This window comes from Musca autumnalis, unplaced genomic scaffold (assembly GCF_047663935.1).
Source record: "Musca autumnalis isolate F117 unplaced genomic scaffold, ASM4766393v1 scaffold_1, whole genome shotgun sequence".
Classification (NCBI taxonomy): domain Eukaryota; kingdom Metazoa; phylum Arthropoda; class Insecta; order Diptera; family Muscidae; genus Musca; species Musca autumnalis.
The window spans coordinates 226,243,321-226,262,786 of record NW_027411644.1 but is presented as its reverse complement, the minus strand read 5'-3'; the positions used below and the strand labels follow the sequence as shown (position 1 = coordinate 226,262,786).

The 19,466-nt window shown below is 35.8% G+C and overlaps 1 protein-coding gene across 1 annotated transcript; it reads right to left on the bottom strand.

The window, feature by feature from the left end:
* Positions 1 to 6,847: 6,847 nt before the first annotated feature.
* On the bottom strand, positions 6,848 to 17,112 carry LOC141389186 (pheromone-binding protein-related protein 6-like). Its single transcript, XM_073960317.1, has 5 exons — positions 16,457 to 17,112; positions 7,916 to 8,187; positions 7,668 to 7,743; positions 7,150 to 7,406; positions 6,848 to 7,074 (listed from the first exon to the last, which is right to left on the bottom strand). Exons 2-5 carry the CDS (start codon positions 8,033 to 8,035, stop codon positions 7,057 to 7,059), a joined length of 471 nt encoding a protein of 156 aa, XP_073816418.1. The 5' UTR covers positions 8,036 to 8,187; positions 16,457 to 17,112; the 3' UTR covers positions 6,848 to 7,056.
* Positions 17,113 to 19,466: the final 2,354 nt, after the last annotated feature.

Genomic DNA, 19,466 nt, shown 5'->3' with positions numbered 1-19,466 from the left:
ACAAATGGAAAAACAAACTTAATATACCCTCCATACTATGGTGGAGGGTATAAAAAAGGCTAGTAAGATCATCAAAATCTAGTAAGTCGTCGATCGAGTTTATTTCCCAAATTTGTTTGCCCATCAGTTTTTTAAACAAATAATTTAAATTTTGACTTTTTCTGTCCACCATTTCAGTAATATCTAGAAATTGTTACAAAATGGATCGCTATGGGACTAGGTTTGTATGTCCTTGATAAGCCCACAAAATGTATGACAAACGGTTTATTAGTTTTCGAGCTAAAGTTATCACCACAAAAAGCTTTTATGGAAGCAGGTTTTCGTAGACGGCGATTTGTCAAAAACACTTCACATATATTTTTCAACAAAACATTCATAAAACATATTAATTTACTCTTTCAAGTGAAGAACAAATCTACCAAAAAAAGACTCGTAAGTTCTACGAAAACTGGCTTTTCAACTGGGGGTCATCATTAAGGCTCTAGAAGCACTGTAAAATGTTGGCTAACATCTATTTTAAAACCTGGTCATGAATAGCTTATAATATTGACGGCGTGTAGTTTTTTATTTGTATTGCCCTTAATTTTCACATATTTTGAAGGCGTAAAGATTTTCGCAAGGGGAAAAGTTTCTTCAAAAATATACCCGCGAAAAAAGGTAAAACTGACAAAAACTTTCTATGTTGTATTTTGTTGATATTTTTATACCCTCAGCATTTATGCTAACGAGGGTATATACACCTTCATACAGGACAAATGTGCCTCATCGAAGTTTCTTCTGGGGGAAGTCCATACTTTCTGAAAATATAGCCTAAAAGGTGCAAAAAGTCCCTATAACACCGTGGGTAGTGGTTCGAGTGAAAGATAACTCTCGAACTAATCAACCGATTTGGTCCCAAATTTCGTCTTCGTAATATTTTGTCCAAACATGGTTTAAGTTCGAACATAAGCTGAAGGTCCACTCCTTTAGGTACCTGTAAAAGTTCACAAATCTTCGGAAACCTTTTTCGCACGATAACTCTTGAAAGGAGTTACCGATTTGGTCCATACTTCGAATATAGACTATATTTGTCCACTCCTTCGGTTATTTATAACACAAAATTTCGGATAAGTTCACTTTGCGACCTGCTCTTGAATCACTTTGATTTTTTTGAAGCAACTTGCATTCGCTGTGTAAAAAGCACCTATGGCACCATATGTAGTGACTGGAGATCACGATAATTTTCAAACTGATCAAGCGATTTGGTCTAAAATTTGGCCTTCGTCATATTTTGTCACAGTTTCAGTTCGAAGATAGGCAATACCGGTCCACAACTTCCGGTACTTCCCCCAAATATTTAAAAAATGTTACTTAAATGAACAAATTTGGTCCAAACTTTGGATTCTTATAATATTTTGTCCAAATTTAGTTAAAGACCATGTTTATATTATAGCCTTTTGAAGGGTTAACCTTCCTAATGAGGATTTATTTGACGTACACGCAAAGGAATTGACATTTGAAACCCAGTGTACCTCCCAGGGTACCTCCCACACAAAAGTTCAACATTTGTGTCTGAGTGCAATTTAAAGTCTTCGAACATCCTTTGGAAATGTATACCGATGCTGTTCTTTGTAGTCCTGTTTACAGCGATATTATATTTTCCGTGGACAAATCCATGCTTACTGGCATTCTGGTCCAAAAGTTACACGATGACCCACAGAAATGACTAGTGGACGCATATCTATCGAAAAGATATGACTCTCAAAAAAAGATCCACTTCCTTAATGGACTATATTGGTCCATTCCTTTAAGTACCTCATCGGCAACACTTTTGAACTTTAATCCAAATCCACATTTTCGTCGGCAAGTTCAAATGTCCAAAAAGGCCACAAAATACTATTCGATCTGACCGTAGACGAAAGTTTCAATTCAAATAGGCTGAGGGCATATCTCTGTCGCCAAAGTCGACTGATACTTGTTTTTGGTCCATTTCACCACCCCCTTAATATTACGATCACCAAACCAAAAATTAATCGTTTCTATTCTGGTCAGAACCCGAACTCCATACAACATTTTGTGACGATTAGTCCATAATTGCGGCCTGTAGTTTCATTAAAATTTTTAATGGACGGACAGATGATGGACACACATCTCAAAATCGCTTTATCTCGTCGAGATATGAATTTTGGTATACCACATGGGGGGTCAACGATGAATATTTCACGGTGTTACATAAATTTTCGAAAAAAAATAAACTAATAATACCATTGTGATGTAGGGTGATGTAGGGTATAACAGTAAGAACATCGTTAAGTTCAGACGGGCCTAACTTTTTATACCCTCCACCACGAGTTATACTGAAGTAATATGGAAAGTATTCCGTCATGTCAAGACATATTCCCAGGGGAAGTCGAATATGATAACTAAAGAAATTATCTTTCTTTTAAACATGGTTTAATTCGAATGAGAAATAATAGACGTTTTATACCCTTTCAAAATGCGCAAAATTGGGAAGAACCCTCCTATGGGCTACATAAAAAAATGTAAGCCTATTTTGATGCGTATAGCTTCTCTACCCATTTAAAATCCGACATACAGACAGTAGACAAATCCTCTAAAAGACTTTACATTGGGAAGTATCGGTATTTCGAACCCGCTGTACAGAAACATCGGTCGGATGGAATCGCTATATGTGGACCTACGTATACCTAAAATTTTTGTGGATAAGTGTTTTAACTACTACAAACCTTAAATTACAAATTAGAGCTATATTGGTCGGTTGGTTTGGTACCGTGAATAGGGGGAGGGGGTAATACCTATATATAGACATATGGCGCCAATTGTTTGTAGAGACATTTCCTGATCCCTTGGAACATTAAATAACAAACTACTGATATTTTTCTATGAAAAATAAGCTTTAATTCTCAAAAATACCAAAAATGGGGTATACTATATTCCATTCCTACAATTCTCTGCAAGAATGTTGTATTCCCATATCGAAGACTATATACAAATCTTCAGCCATTTCGGTGTGATAATGAGGCTAACATCATTACAATACAGCAAATCGCGATGTACCGTCCTATGGGGAAAAATTATGTAGACCCAAAGAAATCCAAATACTAAATTTCTGTAATTTCGATGGGAAATTAGGTTTAAACCTTTAAAATAGTCCCAATTTACATTAGGCGAGTATACTTGCGGCAATTGTCAGTTTGTAGGTGAGAGAGGGTGCTGAGAGGCAAAGGGTTACCATATGCCTCACCTCTCTCTCCTACAAAATGACAATTGCCGCAAGTAAACTCGCCCAATGTAAATTGGGACATACCATACATCGCACAGTGGATCCACCCATTAGCCAAAAATAAAAAAATGAATGTCAAAATTTTGGTACCACATCTGGCACCTCTGACAGCTATGACATGGACCTTTTTAAATATATATATTAGTTTTTGTTTCATTCGAACGCGAACTTCTTAAGGAAGCTTCAAAAATCAGAACATTTGAGTAATATTTTTTGTTGTAAATACAACCTAAATTTTAAGTGCAAGTAAATATATTCAAAATATCGCGAAACTAATACGTATTGCAAAATATTATAGTGGATTTTCAAGGAGGAGGTAATAGCTTAATTTTCAGTAAAAAATAGTGTTTGAGGGTGTTGTGGAATTCTAGTTAGCTGCATATTTTCTTAGTGTATTTTGTAATGCTAATTCGATCATATACTTAAATTTGACTTAAGATTTTAGTCATGATGCCCACCAGTGCCCACCTCGGGAATAATTTTCCAAAGTAGGTCATGGGTTTAAGATTATTCAGTATTAAAATCAGCTGCCATCTGACCACGTAAATTAACATAATTGGCATCAGTGACAAGATAAAGAAATCTTCTTCCAAATTGGTCTTACGTTGGCGGTACGTGCCTTCCAGGAAGAACGCTGTAAGATCTATATTAAAAATTTTACCAATTTTCAGACAAAAATATTGATTTTTTTTAAACCGCTTAATTTGTTTGGTTTTTATGTTGTTTTGGAGACGATTTGTTTCCCCAAGCCTATTTTTGCATCATAAGATAAACGGGACCTTTGTTTATGTCATTTTGTATTAACAGCATAAAACAATTCTTACCATATACCCCCTCCAGAGGGGAAAGGGGGGAGAATGCTACGCTCGTGGTTACTTAAAACACTCTTCGCAGCAGCACAAAGCTGTAACTGGCGCATTGGCTTGATTTTTACACTCTAAATATTTTTGGCCACATTCTCCATACAAGTGGATCCACTGTGCATCGGGCGGAAATGTATGTGGCAAATTCGTTGGGAAAATTTTATAGCCCTAAAGAAGACTAAATACCAAATTTCAGACATTTCGGAATGATAAAGCTTCAAAATACCTAAAATCCAGAATTAGAGTTCTACGGCGGTTATATCAAAACTTGGGCCTGTATTTGCAAATTTATTGGGGAAAATTTAATATGCCCAAATATTCAGTTATTTCGGAATGATAATGAGGGTAAAACAAATATTGAAAATTGGGAGAAGCCGTTCTTTTGGGGCAATATCAAAACCTGGATTTGCACTGACAAAATTCTGGGGAAAAAAGTTTTGTGGCCCCATAGAAGACAAAAATACCAATTTTCAAACATTTCGGAATGATAATGAGGCTGAAGCCTTTGAAATAATAGGGAGGTACAGTTGAATGGGGGCTTTATCAACCGTTGACCTGTACTAGAATTTTTTTTTTTTTTTTTTTGAAAATATATCGTGGCTTTGGCCAGTACAGACAAATTTCTGGGGAAATTTCGGTGTGAAAATGAAGCTTACACCTACAAAATACCGATAATCGGGAGTTCCCGTTCTATGTGGACTTTACCAAACGTGGACCGGTGCTGACAATTTTTTAGGAGGAAGTTGTTTAGCCCCAAGACGAAGTAGACTAAGACTAGCTTTCAGCCATTTCAGTGTGATAATGAGGATAAAACCTTGAATATGTCGAAAATCGGGCGATACCGTTCTATGGGGTTATATCAAACAAGTAAAAGCAGTATCAGTCGACTTTGCCGACAGAGATATACCCTCAGCCTAGGTGAATTGAAACTTCCATCTACGGACAGATCGAATGTATTTAGGGTATTTTCAGGATTTTGTGTACATTTGAACTTGCCGACAAGAATGTAGATTAGGATTAAAGTTCAAAATTGTTGCGGAGGTGATACTTACAGGAATGGACCGATATAGTCCGTTATGGAAGTGGATCTTATTTTGAGAGCCATATCCTTTCGATAGATATGGCGCCCACTAGTCATTTAAGTGGATCATTGTATAACTTTTGGACCAGTATGACAGGGACCAGTATATATGGAAAGATAATATGGCTGTAAACAGGACCACAACGAACGGCATCGGTATACATCTGAACAGGATCTTCGAACAGACCCTAAGCTGCACTTAGACACAAATGTTGAACTTTTGTGGTGGAGGTACCCTAAGGATACGTCCGATATGGGCCATTTTAGAAGTTAAACTAAATTTTTACAAAATCTTAGGAAATCCAAAGTTTGGACCAAAGTGGTTGCCACCTTTTAACCACTTTGGTCCGAAAGTCGTGGACCGGTATTTATTGCCCATCTTCGAACTGAAACAAAGTTTGGGAAAATGTGACGAGAGCCAAATTTGGGACCAAATCGATTGATAAGTTTGAGAGTTATCGTGCCCTCCAGCCAGAGTTATCGTGCCTAAGGGATTTTTTACATCTTTCGGGCTATTTTCTCAAGACGTATGGACTTGCCTCTGAAAAAACTTTTATCGTCTTAAATGAGGCAACGAATGAATCTTGCTTCAACAGAAATCAAAGTGATTCGAGAACAGGTCTTAAAGTGAACTTATCCGAAATTTTGTGTGGGATGTACCCGACTGAGTGGACAAATATATTCCATATTCGAACATGATCTATATCTGGTAGATATATTAGGATGTGTAAAGTACGGACCGAATCGGTCACTCCCTTCAAGAGTTATCGTGTGCACAATTTTTCCGAACATTTTTGAACTTTTTTAGGGGAGGTACCTGAAGAAGTGAACTGATATGACTTATCTTCGAACATAAACTAAGTTTGGACAAAATATAACGACATATAACCAAATCGGCACATCCGTTCGAGAGTTATCTTACGCTCCAACCACTACACACGGTGTCATCAAACACGGCTATATCAAACGGCTATACCAATTATAACCCTTTATCTTAAATATTGCGAGTTGTATCATGATTTCAACAAGCGAACGGATTGGACATATATCGACTTAGAATTTTATGCCGATCAAGAACATATATATGTACTTTTTGGGTCTCTGCCGATATAAAACGAAGAATGGAAGAAGAAGAAAAATGTTCAGTTGAGAGTCACCTAAATAAAACCTCCAATAGGCCCTTCTTGATGTTCATGAACCCTAAAGGTAGGACAGAAGGAACGTTGCCCAAATTTGTATCACCTACACAGTTATAAAAATTGCCTAGGCCATGAATAATACAGCTTAGCGTTTTAAGTCTGCGTTTTGTACAGGGAGTTGAACCTTAAAGCTAGCCACATTTATTCGAATTAAAACATTTTATGTTTTTTTACCAAGAATCCTGCTTCTTTCTGGGTATAATATATTTTTAAGTATTTAGTTGGGGGCAACGTTGGGTCGACACTCGTAAACATTTACTCAGTAAACGAACATACTTTTTTTACGCCGAAATTTGTTTGTCTTGGTGGAATAAAGTTTGATTTATTAAGATCGTCACTATATAATTGCATTTGGAATTAGGCTAACACTTCAATTCAATAAAGACTTTGAAATGTTCAAGTAAAATTTATTTCACACAACATTTTTGAGAGCACAATTTACTTCTTTATTTATTGGTTAGTAACATTATACTAATATCTAAGCTACATATACAATATTTTTCAGGTTATTTTTTTTTGTTTAATTTTTTACTGCTATAATAAACATAAAAATTAAAAAAATAAAAGCAAACAATTTTTTCTGCTACATTTCCTCTCATTCGATTCGATTTTACGATGGGTCCGCATCAATTAAACCAAAAAGTAATGCTTGAAAATATACAAAGAATACAAAGGGGGGAAATGTCATTAAAAAAGTATATCACCTTTGTGTGAAATAATTACCACCGGATCTGCCTTCTTCCAGCATTGATGGAACCACCAAGCTTTGTGACACAGAGTATCACCCTCCGGATGTACGCAATTTTTCGAAGCATTTACCAGTAATTCACGCAAAGAAGCGGGAATGGCTGCAAACAATTTCTCCAAATGAACATCGCCATTATCATCGACTACTTCGAATTCATGGAAAAGGCAATTCATATAACACTTGAGAGCCTCATCTTCATGGATCTCACCATCACTGAATTCCTTAATGGCCGCTAAATTTCAAAAACCAAAAACGAAAAATGAATTGTAGCATTTACAGCAGTGCAAACAACGACAACAACAACAATGACAACCAAAACAACAAACGATTTAGGTGGCTGCACATCATAAGTTTCAAACAAACAAAAGCAACATAAAATTGTTTTGGACCCATGGGCTTAGGCATTCATTCATATATCCATACATACATATATATGTAAGTGTATATCGGTATGAATGTTTGTTTGCTGGTTTGATTGTTCTTGTGTACGTACCATCAGTTACGCCAGTTTTTTCTACACATATGTCATGAAATGGTTTTGCCATTTTCAAAATTGCCGGTGGGGGATACTAAACAAAAGAAATGTAGAACATTCAATTTTTTGTTATCATCATCATCGTCATTCCAAATAAAAAAATATAAAAAAGAAATACAAAATAAAAAATTCCCCAACCAAATGCCACCAAACACAACACCAACAAAAAAAAAAACACAAAAGATGTAACAATTGATTTGCAATACCTCTGCATCACGCCTGGGCTGTTGAGCTTGGCAACGACAGGACAACAACGATAGGACAATTAAAATTGTGTACAACAATTGTGTACGGCCGCCGCTACGCCAAATGGCATTGAAAGACATTTCGATTTTTCAAATGCGACACTGTATTAGAACGATGAGCGTTCTCCCTTCCGTTGTTGAGCGCAACTCTCCTTCTTTCAATTCGTTTTTCCACTTGATTTCCAAACGATGTTGTGATATGAAGTGCTGATATTAATGTCCCGCTAAAATTCCTTTAAATAAATAAAAGATGATTTCGATAAGGTGTCAAGTGTGAATGTTTGGCAGAAATTTATGTAAATATTTTGGGTAAATGTTTTGTATAATAAACAGTAAATTGAGATATTATCACTTCGCTCATTGGGAATCTTCATAATAAATTACTTTACGTCTTATTACATCAATAGACGGCGGAAAATTGTCGGTATAGGTCCTCGTCTTCATATAGGCACCATAGAACCGTACCTCCCGATTTTCGGTATGTATTTTGAAAGTAAAGTTTGTCGGTATAGGTCCACGTCTTCATATATCCCGCATAGAACGTTACCTCCCGATTTTCGGAATTTTAAAGGTTGTGGCTTCAATATCCCACCAAAATGACTGAAATTAGGCATTTAGTCTTCATTGGGGGTATACAACTTTCAACGAGACATTTGTTCGCACAGGTCCACCCACACCTTAATATAGCCCACATAGAACGGTACCTGCCTATTTTCGGAATTTTGAAAGTTTTGGCCTCAATATCCCACAGAAATGACTGAAAATTGGTGTTCGTTGGGGGTATAAAACTTTGCACCTGAAAATGTCGGTATAGGTCTACATCTTCATATAAGCCCCATAGAACATTACGACCCGATTTTGGTATTTTGAAAGTTATGACCTCAATATTCCACCGAAATGACTGACATTTGATATTCAGTCTTCGTTGGGATTATAAAACTTTCTACCTGAAATTTGTCGGTATAGGGAAACGTCTTCATATATCCCCCATAGAACGGTACCTCTCGATTTTCGGAATTTTGAAGGTTGTGGCCTCAATATCCCACCGAAATGACTGAAATTTGGTATTTAGCCTTCGTTGGGGGTATACCACTTTCAACGTGACATTTGTAGGCACAGATCCACACTTTAATATAGCCCACATAGAACGGTACCTCCTGATTTCTGGCAATTTGGCATTTAGTCTTCGTTGGGGGTAAGTCCACGTCTTCATATTGCCCCCATAGAACGGTACCTCCGGATTTCTGGTATTGTGAAAATTGTAGCCTCAACATCCCTCCGAAATGGCTGAAATTTGGTATTAATTCTTCGTTGGCGGTATAAAACTTTCCACCTGAAATTTGTCGGTGTAGGTCCAAGTCTTCATACAGCCCCCATAGAATGGTACCTCCGGATTTCTGGTATTTTGAAGGTTGTGTCCTCAATATCCCTCCGAAATGGCGGAAAGTTGGTATTAAATCTTCCGTGGGGGTATAAAACTTTCCACCTGAAATTTGTCGGTGTAGGTCCACGTCTTCATATAGACCCCATGGAAGGGTACCTCCCGATTTCCGGTATTTCCGAAATAGTTGAAATTTGGTATTAAGTCTTCCTTGGGGGTAAGCCACTTTCCACCTAAAATTTGTCAGTTTAGGTTCAGTCCTTCATATAGCCCCCATAGAACGATTGTTCTTGTTGTACGCTTTCAGTTCCCCCCTCTCTTAATTTGTTTTGAGCATTCAGTTGTAGCTTACATTCTGACGAATTTATTAACACTGCCCTATTAGTTGTTTACAATAACACTGTGCAACATTTTTGAGCCAATCGCGTGCAAACAACTTATGTCCAGAATTTTATGAAAGTAGAGGACCAATAGGCAAAAACCATATTTGGGTTTTGTTTTCTTAGATCGGGTTCGGTTTTTATGGCCTCATCTAAACATGGTTAAAGATCGAATTTTTAAAACAAATCGGGGCTGTATCTCTGAAACCAATACGAATCTTGTTTTGACATTTGCAGCGAACTTGTAGATAAGAGCGAGAAGAAAATATTTGGAGGAATAGTGAACTAGAAAAACTGCATTTATTGCCTCAAAATTTATAATCTATCTAAAAATTCTATAATTTGCGTATATTTCGCAGCGTATCTCCCAAAATATTAAATTCATCTTAATGTTACCTTTAGGGAAAATATTCTCTGGAATGTAACACACAACTCTTCGGAACATTATATTGTTGTAAAATGCTTCTATCGCCCTGTTTATAGCAAATTTTTCAACAACAATTTGGTAAATATTTCAATAATTCATTGAAATCCCCAACATGAGAATAAACAGCCTGTGTGAACATTGTTTGAAATAAGTTTTGTAAAAGGTATGTTATGAAATACCCCTTAAACAACGTGAAATAACAATTTTAGAGTTTCAGAATGTTCTGAAGAATTGATGGTCACTTTATTTGGAACATTTTTAGAATGGTTACTTGTTTCAACTTCCAACAGTTTAGTTGTTACTGACCAGAATTTCAGAAATTATATACTTTTATATATTTTAACGAGTTTGATGCGCTAAATGCAGCTTTTCCTAGTTCATCTGTTTGACACATAAGTTCTACTACTTTAGGGCTACACTATTGCTGAAGACTGCAAAGCAAAATTCTTATTAGTTTCGGAGATAATGGTCCGATCACTGGAAAAAAGGCTCATTTTAGGTCGGTTTAGATGAGGCCATAAAATCTAAACCCGATCTAAGAACACAAAACCCAATTAAGGTTTTTGTACTTTCAATATGTACTTTCAGAAAATGCCCATTAGAAGTTGTTTGCATTTCCAGTGTTGCACAGTGTAATTTGCTGTTTGTGTACGACTATGTACCTATGTGCAACTGGATCTCTCTTGAACATTTGAGAACCTCCCAGATGAAGAATGCTAGAACAATCTATACGCAGGCGGATATAAATACGGTGGGAGCGGCAATTGTAATTTGAACCGCTACTTAAAATCTTCAATTAGAGTGGAAATAAAGAAGAAAACTTAATAGAGTAAAGACGTATGCTTACTAGTTACTAGTGTTATATGCGTGTGAGAGAGAAAAAAGTCTTGCATGAAGAAGTGAATAACGTCAATAAAACATTGTAGAAACGTAATCCAAAACGAACCCTCGTTTTATTTGGTACAAATCGTATCGGGGAATAAAACACGTGATTAAGTTAAAATTCAAATACTTAAAAATATAAATGTTTGTTAAAAAAATTAAAATAAATAATTTTACAACGATAATATTACGCAAAATCCTTTAGAAATTGGTTCCGGAATTTTTCACCAAATCAAACTAAGAAATTCATTATCGTCAGGACAATATTCCGCACATGGTACTGAGGTGGTATTTCTGGTTATATTCCTGAACGGAAAACTACTTGGATTGGTGCCGACTCAAGACAAAAATTTTGCTATGAAAATGCGAAAACAATGCCAAAGGGCACGCCTAATATTGGCGACCTCGCAAACATTTTTAGGGTCACGATCTGTAAGTGCAATTTACGGACTTATGGTTGTACTTGGTAAATACAAAGAGGCTTTTTCTAAAGGTGATCCACTGCATAGGGGTTCCACTTGTACGTACGCAATCTACAGTTTGCATTTATTTTCCAATTTTGCTGAAAATTGGAGGCGATAATTTTTCTTTATCACTATTGCCTTTAATGCGAATCTGTTCAAATTTAGACATAGCTCCAATATATATTTTCCGCCGATTCTAATAGTGTGAGACGATTAATAATAACACTGTGTCACAAAATGGGGGTGAAAATCTGGGGGCAGGGTTAATTCCTTTTGGGGATGAAAACCCTTGGTGAGTGTATTATGAATCCCCAAGAACAGATCCGCCGTGAGTCGAACTTCCGAGTTATGGCGTGATTATATTTCTGCTGAAGACCCTGTAATGCATCTGAAATTAGCGTTATATCTTTGTTAACTGTTGTTTTAGCTTATTTATGAGATGACATGTCTTCAGTCAAATCCAATGGGGATTATATTCGTAGAACTTTTCGACTTTTCGACACAAAACATAGTTTTTTCTGAGCCAAAACAGGGTAAATTTCAAAAATGACCACGAAAACGCCACAAAATCTATTAGTCGTCAATGAGAGTCGTACCTAAAATTATCTGACCGACATTTTTGCAGAACATTTCGAAGCTGTAAAACGTCATCTTGTGGTACTTTATATAGCGGTTCTTAAAATAAGGGACGAAAATTACATTGAAGGAAGCGTGTTAGAAGGTCGAAATGCTCGACGAAATGAATCCTCATTCGATTTGATTGAAGATATGACATCACATAAATAAGCTAAACCAACAGTTAATAAAGATATAACGCTAATTTCAGACGCCTTACAGGGTCTTCAGCAGAAACTTCATCACGCCACAACTCGGAACTTCGAATCACGGCGGATCTGTCTTTCAAGATTCTTAATATACTCACCAAAGGCTTTCATCCTCATAAGGAATTATCTCTGCCCCAAAATGTCGTTACACCGTGTAGTTAGTAATAATGGACCCTTCGCGTTTCAGATTTTTGGGACTGCACTGAGCAAAAAGGTCCACTAGACCATACATCTTGAATAAAAATCGAGCTTCCCGATGATGACTGGCAGTTTTTTTTTTTTTTTTTTTTTTTTTGGAAAATGTGCAAATTTTCATTAGCTTATGTTACGTAAATTATTTCAAAATTTTAACTTATCTACAAAAGTAAAGTCGTAGCTCAAAAAGGCGAAAATGTGATTCACCACTTTTTGTTATGATTTTTATATTTGGGTCTATAACAGCCAAACTATTGAGATTTTTAATCCAATACTAAGAAACAAATTGTAGCCAAGATAATAAATAAGAACTGTCCAGCACAATGCAAAATCATTGGAACCCACCATCAGGCAGTTTTGGCATTGTGAAAGTATAAATATTGGAATTTATCAATATTTTCACGCAACTTTTGCACTTTCACAAGGCCAAAACTGTCTTAAGCAACGTTTCAATGCTTTTGCGTTGTACTAGAGAGTTCTTACCTATTGTCTTAGCTACAATTTTCGTTTTAGTATTGGATCGAAAATCTCAATGGTTTGACTGTTATAGACCCAAATATGAAAAAAGTGAAAAAATGTGAATTTTGTACATTTTCGACTTTTTGAGGTACAACTTTTCTTTTGTAAATAAGTCAACATTTCAAATAATTCCAATGGACCGTTTCAATGCTTTTGCGATGCACTAGAGAGTTCTTAACTATTGTCATGGCTTTTTGGCTTAGTATTGCATCAAAAATCTCTGTGCTTTGTCTGTTATAGCCCGAACTATAAAAAACGTGAAAAAATTGTGAATTTTAAACATTTTCGACTTTTGTGCCATGAAAATGAAGTGTTTGACTGAAAACACAAATGAGTCAAATATATTAAAAAAAAAAAAAAAACAGAAGTTTGGAAGAAATTCGAATCGTCTTAGTGAAACAGGCAATAAGTAATATGTTCACAGAAATTCTATGTTGAGACAATCGTTACGACACTTCTTTCGAAATGAATCAAAATTCGAAATAGTTTACGAAATATAAGCATTTGCAAATTTTCCAAAAAAAAAAAAAACTGAAACTCAAAATGGAGTTTTCGATTTAATTTAAACGGGCACATTGGACTTTTTTGCTCAGTACAAACCCAAGAATCAGAACCCGTCAGTGACGATCCATTATTCAATTCTTTCCCGCTTGGAAATTGCATTGCGTCAGTGCAGCATTAATTGCTATCTCTCGGAAGTTCCAAAGGCATGTCCGTATGCTCTATCTCTCCACATTCCTGAACACACTACAATCCACACTTGCTGTGATGGGCATGTATATTGGCATAATGCAACGACGTAGTCAGTCGGGTTCCCCGGTCCGAAATTGTAATTTTTTAGACATTTTATTTTGAGTAGTTCATATTTTTTTTGGGGAAGTGAAATCGTTTTGTCGTCATCAGGAGACGTATGGAACGAAAGATATCAGTGAACCATATTGTCCGTCTTTAACATAACAAAGCCCACGACTTTTCTTGGTCTCTCCTTCATCTTAAATGAACTGACTTCATAACCAGTTAAAGGGTGTGAGCTAAAATGAGTCGCGCGTACTATAACAGCATCGGTTGTTAATAAGATTAGTAACTCACACCTACAAAAAGCATCCTGTTATGATAAAGAAACATCGTTAAGTTCGGCTGGACTCAACTTATTTACACTCCACCGTAAAATATTATGAATTTAAAAGGAATAATTAGTTATCAGTATTGTCCACATTTTTAGATTAAGATATTTCGTGACCACGGATACCCCAAATGCGAAAATTTGGTCAGAAAATTTATATAAAACAAGTAAAAAAGTATCAGTCGGCTTTGCCGACAGAGATATACCCTCAGCATATGTGAATTGGAACTTTCATCTACGGACAGATCGAATGTATTTAGGGTATTTTCAGAATTTTGTGGCACTTTTTGGACATTTGAACTTGCCGATTTGGATTAAAGTTCAAAAGTTTTGCGGAGGAGGGAATGGACCGACATAGTGCATAACGGAAGTGGATCTTATTTTGAGAGTCATATCTTTTCGATAGATATCGCGCAAACTAGTCATTTCTGTGGGTTATTGTACACCTGTTGGACCAGTATGCCAGGAAGCATGGATTTGTCCACCTAAAACATATATGGCTGTAAACAGGATCACACAAAACATCATCGGTATAAATTTGCAAAGGATCTCCGAACAGACACTAAACTGCACTTGGACACAAATGTTGAACTTTTGTGGGGGAGGTATCCTAAGGAGTGGACTGATATAGGCCATTTTAGAAGTTAAACTAAATTTGGACAAAATATGACGAAGCCCAAATTTTGGACCAAATCGGTTTATCAGTTCGTAAGTTATTGTGCTTTCCAGCTACTACATATGGTGCCATAGGGGCTTTCACAACTTTCGGGCTGTTTACCCAAGAAGTATGGACTTACCACTGAAAACAAATTTTACCGTTGTAATTGAGGCAGCGATTGCAAGTTGCTTCAACAGAAATCAAAGTTAATCAAGAGCAGGTCTTAAAGTGAACTTATCCGAAATTTTGTGGGGGTGGTACCTGAAGGCATGGGTAAATATAGTCCATATTCAAACCTGTTCTATATCTGGTAGATATCATAGGATGTGTAAAGTATGGACTAAATCGGTCCTTCCCTTCAAGAGTTATAGTGCGCACAATTTTTCCGAATATTTTTGAACTTTTGTGGGGGAGGTACCTGAAGGTGTGAACCGATATAGCTTTTCTTCGAACTTAAACTAAGTTTGGACAAAATATTAGAAAGGACAAATTTTGGATCGAATCGGCCGATCCGTTCGAGAGTTATCTTGCGCTCCAACCACTACACACGGTGTCGTAGGGGTTTTTGAACCTTTCAGGCTATTTTCTCAGGAAGTATGGTTTTTCCCCTGATGAAACTTGTACCGCCGTATGGGGGACCGTGAATACAAGTTGTTACAACAAAAATCAAAACGATTCGAGAGCAGGTCCTAAACTGAACTTTTCCGAAATTTTGTGTGGGAGGTACCCGAAAGAGTGGACCGATTGAGTCCATATTGGAACATCATCTAAGTCTGATAGAAATTTCACGATATGCAAAGTATGGACTAAATCGGTTAATTCCTTCAAGAGTAATCGTGCGCACGAATTTTCCGAACATTTCCTAAGTTTTGTGGGGGAGGTACCGGAAGGAGTGGACCGATATAACCCATCTTCGAACTTAAACTGAGTATGGACAAAATATTACGAAAGCCAAATTTTGGGCCGAATCGGTTTATCCGCTCGATAGTTGTCGTGCGCTCCAGCCAGCCAGACAGATGGACGGACATGGCTAAATCAACGCAAATTTTTTTCTGAAACACATTTCGTCCAAACACACTTGGGGTCTAAAACCATTATTTCGATGAGGCACATTTGCCCGTATGAAAGTGTATATACTCTCGTTAGCATAAATGCTGAGGGTATAAAAATGGGATGTATTACCGACTATTCGTTATTTGGCCACCTACAAAAACTAACAAAATGTTTCATTTAAAACGAAGAATCTCTTAACTTATGCATATACATACATATTATACAAATATTTCCCAGCAGCATGACAATCCACAACAAATGCATTAAATATTTACTTGATTTGCTTGTGGTTATGACCTTCTATAGATGAAATTTGAATTATTTTGATGTTCTATTTTTTTAATTATATTAAAAAGTAACCAACGCTTAGAGCAATAACAACATATTTAGGTCCAATTTACGTTTGTTTTATTCGCAAATTTCACATTCCACATTTAATTGTTCTACATTCGAAATGTTGCATTATTCTTGCTGATGCACAAACTTCCATATTTAAATAAAAACAAACAAAAATCAACAGAATTTATTCACTTCATCAGCATTTTCATTTTTACTGAGTTTTTCAAATTAATTTCATCATTCTTTTTACCACTCACCCGGACGGGCTCCTACTGATCAATGACGTTATCCTGGCTTCGTGTTTTTGCTGTTGTTGCACTCCGGTATTTACAATACACTGTTTGTTAATACAATTACGAGATAAAAAAAAAATAAAAAAATAAAATACCAACAACAATTGACTACGAAATCGCTGTGTATGACTTGTGCTTGTCAGTTAGTTAGTTGGTCGGTTTGTTGGTAATGCACATTGTCAAGTTGTAAGGTGTGTGTTGACAATTTGTTAAATGTTTTTCAATTTGTACTGATTTTTTTAAATGGTCATTTGTTTTGTTTTATTTGATTTTCCATTGTTTATGACTTTTTGCTAATTCACTGATACAAACCAACACACACTTACATTACATGGACGCATGATGCAGACTACTAAGTTAATTGTATGGGCAGAACTAACCTCACCCTATTGTTTCAAAAACTACTATTTGAATCTTCACATGGTGCATCCCAAAAGCTTTTATCTAAAGTGCTGTAAATACCAAAGTGTTCAATTTATTTTGAAGTAAGCTATGCAAATTATTTAGAGGTGGAAACGGTATTAAATTTGTTAAGGGTGAAATATTGATGCTGTAATTGCTGTTGCTAGTCAAAATGTAATTATTTCAAAAATCATGTTCCAACTGATGATATAGGGTACATTACTGTGAATGTGTATCAGAGAATTATACTGTTCCCACTTTGTAAAACATAGGGAGATCATTATTATCATTTTTCTTACAGCAACAAAATGCGTAGTAATTAAAAGTTCATAACTCTTTTGTTATTATTTTTTTTCAACATTCAACACATGATTATATAATAAAGCTGTAATTATTAGAATAGGTATTCATTCCTGACAATGGATTTCCAACTCCATGCAATTTTTAATTGATACAACAATTAACGAATGTATATCTAAAATAAACTTTACCCTGAAACAAAATTGAAGCCAGCATGCTACAGTGTCGACCAAAACTAAAGCGCCGCCTCAGTACATTTTTATACCCTACACCACTATGTGGGGAGGGTATTATAAGTTGGTTTTGGCCAAAAAGTTTTTAACGCATCGAAATAATGGTCGTTGCCTCGTACTTATATACATATACCAAAATTATTGTTTCGACGAGCTGAGTCGATCTGGCTATGTGTGTCCGTCCGTCCGTCTGTCCATCTAAACCTTGTAATCACGTTACAGGTCACAATTTTGATCGGATCGTCACCAAATTTTGGGTGTTGATGGGGAAGAAACCTGCTGAATGGAAAAAAGTCATCGTTCTTTTCTAAAGCGAATATCTCAGCTTCTATAAGGGGTTTACAAAAGCATGACAATGAAAGTAGAAAATATCACCTTTCTAACAATGTGAAGTAGGTTATCGTAGGTGGTCAAACAACGAAGATATCACAATAGTCGCAAATAAAACCCAACTTTGCATTTATGAGATTTTAATTATAATGACGAATATCACAGCTTTGGTTGGGGACTTTCCAAAAACAAAGTATGATCAAGAAAGTAGAAAATTCCATATACAGTTTGACAAGTAATTGTTTTCAAGCTAAGAAAACGAACACTTTTCATGCATTAATTACTAAAAAATGACAAATAGTTGTGATAAAAATGTCGGGTTTTTTGCAAAAATTAGTTGGTTGTTTTATTTAAGACCAAATTGAATGGATAAATAAAAAAGTAGCCCGCTTCGTTCAACAATAATAACTTAAAGAATAATTAACATGTAATGTAAGGTGCCAAGAAAATGTTTTCAAAATTTAATTAAGGCTCCAAAATACCCCATGTTTTCGGTAAATACTTAAAAATCATGATATTTTATGAATTTTATTATTAACAAGGATTAGTTGCTAACAAGTATCAACAATATTAGGCATGGAATATCCCCACTAAGAGGGTTACCATATGGGCCAAGGGGGTACTAGATCATATTGCATGTAAACAATGTCATATAGGTCTCAAGCCAAGAATATCTAAAAACTAAGACGTTTTATGAGTTTTTTGGTTTACCAAGATGGACTACCATCAATTACAATGAATATTACCAATAGCAGAACTCGATCAGGAGGGTTGCCAGATCGACTAAAAAAGTACCAGGTCTTACTAACAGTAAACGGGGCCACCTAGGCTCACAACCAGGGCCTACAGGTGGTTTATTTAACTCTAAATCAATTAAGAGATAAGAATATTTCATGAAACAGTCAAAAATAACACATTTGGAGACTAATATACCTTAGGAATTTGTGGGGTACAGATTTCTACAATTTTCACAAATGGTTACTATGATCTACTGGAGACATTTCGTGTACTGTGAAGCAATACTGTGACAAAAATTTCTAAGTGACGGGGAAATAATGCTACAATGTTACCATGGTATACCATCAAAGCCAAAAAGCTTACGATAATTCCTCAATCTGGCTGTTAATAGATAAAATCGGATGTCTATAGCAAGCTCAGTATAATTTAGCAATATCTTCCATATGCATTTCTAACCGATTTTTGTACATCTTGGTTATATTTTGGTTTGTTTTAGTGAATATCCTTATCCCTAAATTCAATTTTAGTTAAATTAACCACTTTTAAGATTTAATTGTGGGCCTAGGTGGTCCAGTTTACTGTTATTAAGACCTGGTACATTTTTAGTCGATCTGGCAACCCTCCTGATCAAGTTCTGCTGTAGGTAATATTCATTGTCATTGATGTCATACCATCTTGGAAAACCAAAATACTCATAAAACTTCTTAGTTTTTAGATATTCTCGGCTTGAGACCTATAGGACATTGTTTACATGCAATATGATCTGATACACCCTTGGTCCATATGGTAACCATCTTAGTGGGGATATCTCATGCCTAATATTGTTGATACTTGTTAGAAACTAATCCTTGTTAAGAATAAAATTCATAAAATGTCATGATTTTTAAGCATTTACCGAAAACATGGGGTATTTTGAAACCCTAATTCAATTTTGAAAACATTTTCTTGGCACCTTGCATTACATGTTAATT